We start from the raw sequence: 7,198 nt of genomic DNA, 5'->3' as shown, positions 1-7,198 counted from the left end.
TGGTGGAGTACCATCCACACCTCTACAAGTGCCACTGCTTTGTCCTGGAGTACAAACAAGTACTCACATCCATAAAACAGTCATTGGATTTGCCACTGCGAGAATTGTTTAAAGCCAAACCCAGCGTGAATTTAACAAAGACTGTAAGATTCAGCCAAAATTGTAGACAAGATAGAGTAGTTGATGGATGTGGGCAATCACACATAGTAATGCAGGCTGTTGCTTGATTTATCTGTAGCAGCCACAGTTCCAGCAGAGGCTGGTTCACATCCAGGGTGAGTACTTGTTTGGTGCAAGGCTGGCCTTTCTTCTTTCATTAAAACATTGCAAGTAACAGGTCAAAAAAAAAAAAGGCCTCTTTCCAAAATGTTTGCTTAGCAATGAAACGTGAACAGAACCTCATATTGGTACCACCACCCATGCAGGTGTACCTCCTAGAAAATACTATCCTCAGCTGGCAGGACAAGTCTCCCCCCACAGCCCCTTGGCCCAGAGATCCATCTCACTCTCTCAGATACTGGCTCAGAAGTTGATAAGTCATGTGTGAGTATATTCTTAGTGTGAGGATGGTTTCCAGCCAGTATGAGTACCATGCCCGTGACCCCACAGGGCCTGCAACCTTCAGTTCGAATCAAATTTTGCTTGTAAAGCAGCTTGTGGGATCACTAAGCAACTGAGAAAGGCTAGAGGGACCTGAGGGAGGCAAAGCTGCACTCACTAAAATGAGTTCTCTCCATTAAATGGGTTAATTAGAGCAGGTGCCTGGCACATCCCACCGGGAAGAGATGAAGGAGTGGGTCTAACGCAGCTGCCTCACTTCACGCAGGGTGATGCGTGACTGTGCCCACATTGAGTTCCCCGGGCACTAAGCACATGGAGAGCCCAACAGGGTTACAAGACCAAGGAAGGCTGCTCCATCATTCTCACCTGAGCCTTTTCTGCCCAGCTTGGGGACAAGCTGGAGGCTGCAGCCCATGCCATGGGGAGAAGGGGTCAGGTCTCCACCAGCAAGGCTGTGCCTCCACGCTCTGAGCCCCCCACTTGGCCAGGGAGGCTCGCTTGGGGGGGTGTATGTTCATGTCCCACACATATACCACAACCCTGCAGCTGGGAGGGGACCGGCCACCCCACGGGGGCTGCAGTGTTTGAAACAAACCTGGCTTCTTCAGAGGTCAGTGCTTTACCCATCAAGCTGGAGAAGTGGGCCCGTGTGAACCTCATGAGGTTCAACAAGGCCAAGTGCAGGGTCCTGCACCTGGGTCAGGGCAACCCCCAGTATCAACCCAGGCTGGGGGATGAAGGGATTGAGAGCAGCCCTGCCCAGAAGGACTTGGGGATACTGGTGGATGAGAAGCTGGACATGAGCCAGCAATGTGCGCTCGCAGCCCAGAAGGCCAATCGTATCCTGGGCTGCATCACAAGCAGCGTGGCCAGCAGGTCGAGGGAGGGGATTCTGCCCCTCTACTCTGCTCTGGTGAGACCCCACCTGGGGGACTGCGTCCAGCTCTGGAGCCCTCAGCATAAGAAAGACACGGAGCTGTTGGAGCGGGTCCAGAGGAGGGCCACGAAAATGATCAGGGGGATGGAACACCTCTCCTGTGAAGAAAGGCTGAGAGAGGTGTGGTTGCTGAGCCTAGAGAAGAGAAGGCTTCGGGGAGACCTTATTGCAGCCTGGCAGTACTTAAAGGGGGCTTATAAAAAAGATGTCGGCAACCTTTTTAGCAGGGCTTGTTGCGACAGGACAAGGGGGAATGGCTTCAAACTAAAGGGGGGTAGATTTAGACTAGATCTAAGGAAGACATTTTTTATGCTGAGGGTGGTGAAGCACTGGCCCAGGTTGCCCAGGGAGGTGGTGGACGCCGCACCCCTGGAAACATTCCAGGTCAGGCTGGACAGGGCTCTGAGCAGCCTGATCTAGTTGCAGATGTCCCTGTCCACGGCAGGGGGGTTGGACTAGATGACCTTTAAAGGTCCCTTCCAACCCAAACTATTCTATGATTCTATGAATATCTACTGCCAAACAATTAGATTAAGGTCAGGATTTTAATACACCCCTTTGCGTTTTTAACCAAAAACACACTAGCATGAGGAAGGCAGGGGTGCAAGCTTGCTGTACAATGATTAAAAACATTGCAAAAACAGTTAGTTCAGCCTCTTGCAGAGAGATCTTTAGGTGAAGGGGCTGGTTACACCATCAGTGGCATGGTGTAAATCAGAGCAACCCGCCTGGGGCTCACGAGAGTTCAACAAAACTGATCCTCTGCAGGTTCAGAGAGGCTGGGATCTGCTCTGGATTGAGAGCGGAAGTTAGCCATGAGAAGGAACGATAGGCTGGTACTTGCCCCTCACTCTCCTCTCTGCCTGCCTGTCTGAGCTCATGCTCTCCTTAACCCTCAGAGGGACCAGGCCCACAGGTGCCTGAATCCCTTCCAGCACAGAGTCCCCAGATAAGGGTTCATGTCCTGGGTGGCCACCAGCAGCTCCAGCTCCAAGAGCAGCTGCTCTACTGTGCCATCTGATGACAAAAAGGGACATGGCTGTAAGCGCTAATGGAGGCTGGGGAGGCAAAACAGGAAGCTCCTCTGGGTGAATAATGTCTTTTTTAGAGCAGTGGGATGGGGGAAGAGTGCTCAGCAGAAGCGGGGATCTCTGAGAGGTGGGTCAGGAGCAAACCCTGCTGGGCGGCTGCCATGGGGAGGCTGCTGCTGACCCTGCTGATGGGACGTGTGGCCCTGCCAGGAGAGCGTTCATAGTAGCACATGATGGGACTGCATGTCCTTGTGCCCTTCACCAGGCAGCCACCATGGGAAGGCTGGTGGCCACCGTAGACATCCCGCCTAGACTAGGGGTCCCTGCAGCGCCAGCAGCTCTCTGTTGGTGGTTTCTGCCCAGGAGCTTGGCCAGCAAGTTGAAGGTGGATGCACGCCACCTTGTTGACATGACCTGGCCCAGGGGATGAGGAGGGCTCATGTCACCCCTCCTGCTGGCAGGAAACGGTGGTAACCCAGGCGCATGGGCAAGGGTGAGGAGCAGGGAGAGAAGCAAATGGCCCGTAGGGCCGCAGCTGCTTGCAGAGGCAAACGGCCTTTCACAGCCAAAACAGGCAGAGACAGTTAAAGCAGGACAATTTCTGTGTCCAAACAAGACCTCACCAAGCAGCAGCATGAAAAAGTCTGTTATCTTCCCCTCTCAAATAGCTTATTCCGGTCTGTGCATCTATGATAGGAGATACTCACACCACCTGCTTTAGGGTATTTTAAGCATCAAACTTCAGCATTCCTAATCACCTTCTCGCCATCAGTCATTTCTGTCTATCAACTACTTTGACTCTCGGTTATCCAGATTTGATCGTCTGGATTGCACTTAAGTTAGACACCAAAGAAACCTCAAGTAGATGATAACACCCCTGAAATGTCCCCGGCCATGGGGCAATGGGGGGGTGAACGCACAAAAAGGTCCTGCTTTCTGGGAGAACAGAGCCCTGACAGCCCATCCCAGCTGCATCACACGATGGTGCGTGCTCCTCTCTAGCCCCTATTTCTTTTCAAATTGCAGTCTTCATTGAGAACAAAGAGGCAAACTCAGTTCTGCACAGGCAAAAGCGAGCCAATTCAAACAGACTGGAAGAGGTTATTCCTGGGAACCTCGAGAGAGAATGCATAGAAGAAAAATGCAGCTTTGAAGAAGCCCGAGAAGTGTTTGAAAACACGGAGAAAACAGTGAGTATAGCTGCTGCAAATGGCAACACCTTGTTCCCCCCGGCTCACACCTGTACGAATCTTTCAGGTGGGGAGGCACAGGGGGGGAAGGAGGAGGGAACAGCGAGGTGAAAACCTGCAGGAGCAAAACGCAGCATCTATCAGGTTTTATTCTCATTCGTGATCCATCGGTTGGGCTTGAGAACTGCTTTAGAGGTTTGTTGGTCGCCATTGGTATTATAGAGGTGGTTGTTTTCCTGCAAGTTTTTTGCTTTAGTTTTGGAGTCATCCCTTTGCTACTTCAGTCAGGCAGTGCCCAGAAATTAGAAATTAAGGGAAACTTTTTTTTTTCCCCTTTGCAGATGGAGTTTTGGAAAACATACATTGGTAAGAGCTGCTTTCTTCATTTTCAAATGCATAATATTAATCTCTCAGTGCATAAGTAGCAGACGTTTATCGAAACAAATCTATTCCAGCATTCAGAAACTGTTTTATGACAGAGCTAGTCAGAGTCATGCACCCTAAACCCTGCAGCCACCCAGCCTGGGCCTGTCCCGTTTGTATACAAATTGCAAGCCAAAAAAAATTACTTAACATTTTCTTTGTTCAAGCAGGTTTTTTTTGAACAAACTTCAAAAACCTCACAGAACAAAACCACTTCACACAGACCACTGGATCCATTGAGCCCAGGTCACACTCTGGACTCCTAGTTTCAGCTGTAGCATAGAGTAAAACACGACAGCAATAATTAACACCCCTCCAGCAAATGCTCTGTTCTCAAGCAGAGATCTCCAGATAAGGCACAGCCTTGTGCAAGCACAGCGTGAATCCCTGGAAATGCCATATTAAAGTGGAGCCTCAACATGATCATAGCAAACAGCTGTTTGCAATTCACATCAGTGGTCCCAAACCCTTGCTTCTCCACCATTTTCTTTCCACCAACTATTTCTTCCCTTTCAGCCTCCATCCCCAATGACTCCTCAGTCCCTTACCAAAAAGATTTCAATGCCCACTAAAACACCTGAAACTAATTTTAAGGACATTTCAATAAATGAATTGCTTTGTAGATTGGCGAAGGGCCCAGAACATCTCACTAAAAAGCCTTAAATAATTCAGATTAGTCAGACCAGACTATAAAATAAAAAAGTTACATTTGCATTGTAGGACCGTCCTCTGAAAAACCAACTGATGAAGCTCAACACTGCGTATGTTTCCCTGCCACTGTAACCAATTAGCTCTTCAAAAATAATGAATGCCATATATTCCCCTATCATCCAAAGGGCCTGGTTTACTGTTCGGCTTACGAGCTGCGATTCCCAGCATGTGCAGCGCACAGGAGCTCACCCCTTGCACAGAACCCAGGTGGTACCAAGCCCCGATTGCCCTCACCAGGAAGCAACAAGAGCTGCCATCCACACCTTACGTGCAAACCCTGACACCATGCCTCAGACAAGACAAAACCATTTTGCTCCTGTTTGCAATCTGCCTTTTGCCTTCCAGCCCATTCCCGAAAGCACCATTAACAACCACACTTACTGGCAGGACACAAATGCATCAAGACATTCCCTTTCCTCCTTGCCTTTGCATAACCATTTCAAAGCACACTTCCCTGTAATTTAACATCACTGACTTACTCTTCCAAAGTGTTAGATCACCAATTTTGCAATACTGGGTATTTTTATTAAAGCCTCAGCTTCTCAGGCAACTGTGAAAATAAAAGCCCTGACGTGTAAAGAAAAATCCAGACCAGTTTATACTAGTACAAGACTTAAAAAGAGCGAGCAATGACCGAGGCTCTGAATCCTAATACACAGAGAGGTCCCAAACCCAAATGGACAGGCCCAAACCTTCAGAGAACAAAGACAGTAGTGTTAAAATAATTCAGATTTGGAAATCCTAATCACTCTTGAGGAAGCAAACCTTCTAACTTTGTCTGTCTAACTTAGCCAAGACATGAAGTCCTGTTGAGATGTTGCATGAGGGAGACTGAAGAGGAGTTCTGCTGAAACGAGCAGAATTAACCCACACGGGACAGGGTACCTAATTAGGACTCTGGGTAAAGCACTGCTGCTGGTGTTACCCCAGTGCTGACGTTGTCTGTTGCGCACCTGGGTGCCAGGATCTGGCTGGCATTACAAAGGAGGAACGTGTGCAGTCTCTTGCTCGTCTTTAACAGGAGGCTTGCACAGAGCAAGGCTCCAGCGCTTGGTCGGCGCCAGCCATGGTGGACACTCATGTTTGTTAATTAATTCTCCTGTCTTCCTTCCAAGATGGAGATCAGTGCGACCCCAATCCATGCAAAAATGGAGCCGTTTGCAAGGATGCAATAAGTTCCTATGTGTGCTGGTGCCCAGCTGGGTACGAAGGCAGAAACTGTGAGATAGGTACGTACCGGGGGCTTGTCCTGTGGTTGTTCTGCCCTACCTGAAATCCCATTGGATCAAAGTGGGCAGAGAGTTTCATCCTACTAGAGGGCTGTTTCAGACACATTCTGCCTTGCTGTAAGGCACTGCATTAATGTGCAAGTTCAGCCTGTTGGCAATGGGATTACAGGGGGACATGCTTGGGGATATAAGAGCGGATGTCTCTGTCCTCTCCTGTCCTTGGTGGAGCCCCAGCTGCACCTCCACTGAGCACCGAGATGCCTGCTCTTACGCAGGGTTCAACAGAGACTCAGGCTCAAGGTCTTTTGTTCAGCACGCTGCGGCTGCCAGCGCAAATGTTGACACAGAGACCTTCCTTTATCTCCCCAGCACAAGCCTTTCCGGGGCTGCTCGTCAATCAGGGACGATGTGCTCACCCGCTGAAAGCAACAGTTTTCCACCGACCCCAGTGGGGCCCCCATGTTCTCACTCCTCCTCTCCATTTCTCATGCCAGGCTGGGCAGCAGGTGCTGAGCAGGGCAGGATTATTGCAACCTCCTCTCAATGCCACTCTGCTAAATTCATAATTATAATTACCACCAGCAACCTTGATTCTGAAGGCAAACAAAAGGCAAATATTTTCCTGATGGGTTGAGGAGTTTATGAAAACCAAACAGCTGATAATTTAAGCAAGAGGGATATTCAGCTTTTATATTTATAATATAATCAGGGGCTGTGCAACTCGCATAATGTGCTAGACTCACTGCACTAATAAAAGATTCTCTTTCTAGTTGTGCTTCTGCTCTGGCAAGAGAGGAGCATACGTTAAAAAGAGCATTTCAAAGCTGCATCAAATTTAAATAGTCTCATTGCAGATTTCTCGTGGAAGTGAGAGAGGAACAAAAATAGCGCTAGAAGTGAGGCGTGAAAAGGAGCTCTGTAAAAATAGTAAATGATGGCATTAAAATGGCTACAGGAAGGGAGGTGTCCTTGAGGAAGTAGGAGTGGAGTTAATCTGCTGTGAAGTTATTTGAAAACTCACTGAAAATTAAAAGGGCGTCTGTGGATTAGTGGTTTCCCACCTTCAAGAGATGGTGTTCCCACCACAGAGGAGTGCGAGGTGGGGTGGGAGAAGCC

General features: G+C 49.1%; 1 protein-coding gene across 1 annotated transcript in view; it reads left to right on the top strand.

Moving 5' to 3' along the window:
- F9 (coagulation factor IX) overlaps nt 1–7,198 on the top strand; it is a 17,533-nt gene that overhangs the window by 455 nt on the left and 9,880 nt on the right. The window contains exons 2-4 of the mRNA XM_009324459.1: nt 3,556–3,719; nt 4,061–4,085; nt 5,969–6,082. Coding sequence (XP_009322734.1) covers nt 3,556–3,719; nt 4,061–4,085; nt 5,969–6,082 — 303 coding nt within the window. The remainder of the gene's footprint in view (nt 1–3,555; nt 3,720–4,060; nt 4,086–5,968; nt 6,083–7,198) is intronic.

This window comes from Pygoscelis adeliae, unplaced genomic scaffold (assembly GCF_000699105.1).
Source record: "Pygoscelis adeliae isolate BGI_AS28 unplaced genomic scaffold, ASM69910v1 Scaffold285, whole genome shotgun sequence".
NCBI classification, from domain to species: Eukaryota; Metazoa; Chordata; class Aves; order Sphenisciformes; family Spheniscidae; genus Pygoscelis; species Pygoscelis adeliae.
Note: the sequence above shows the minus strand (reverse complement) of the source record. Positions and strands in the feature narration are given on the sequence as shown.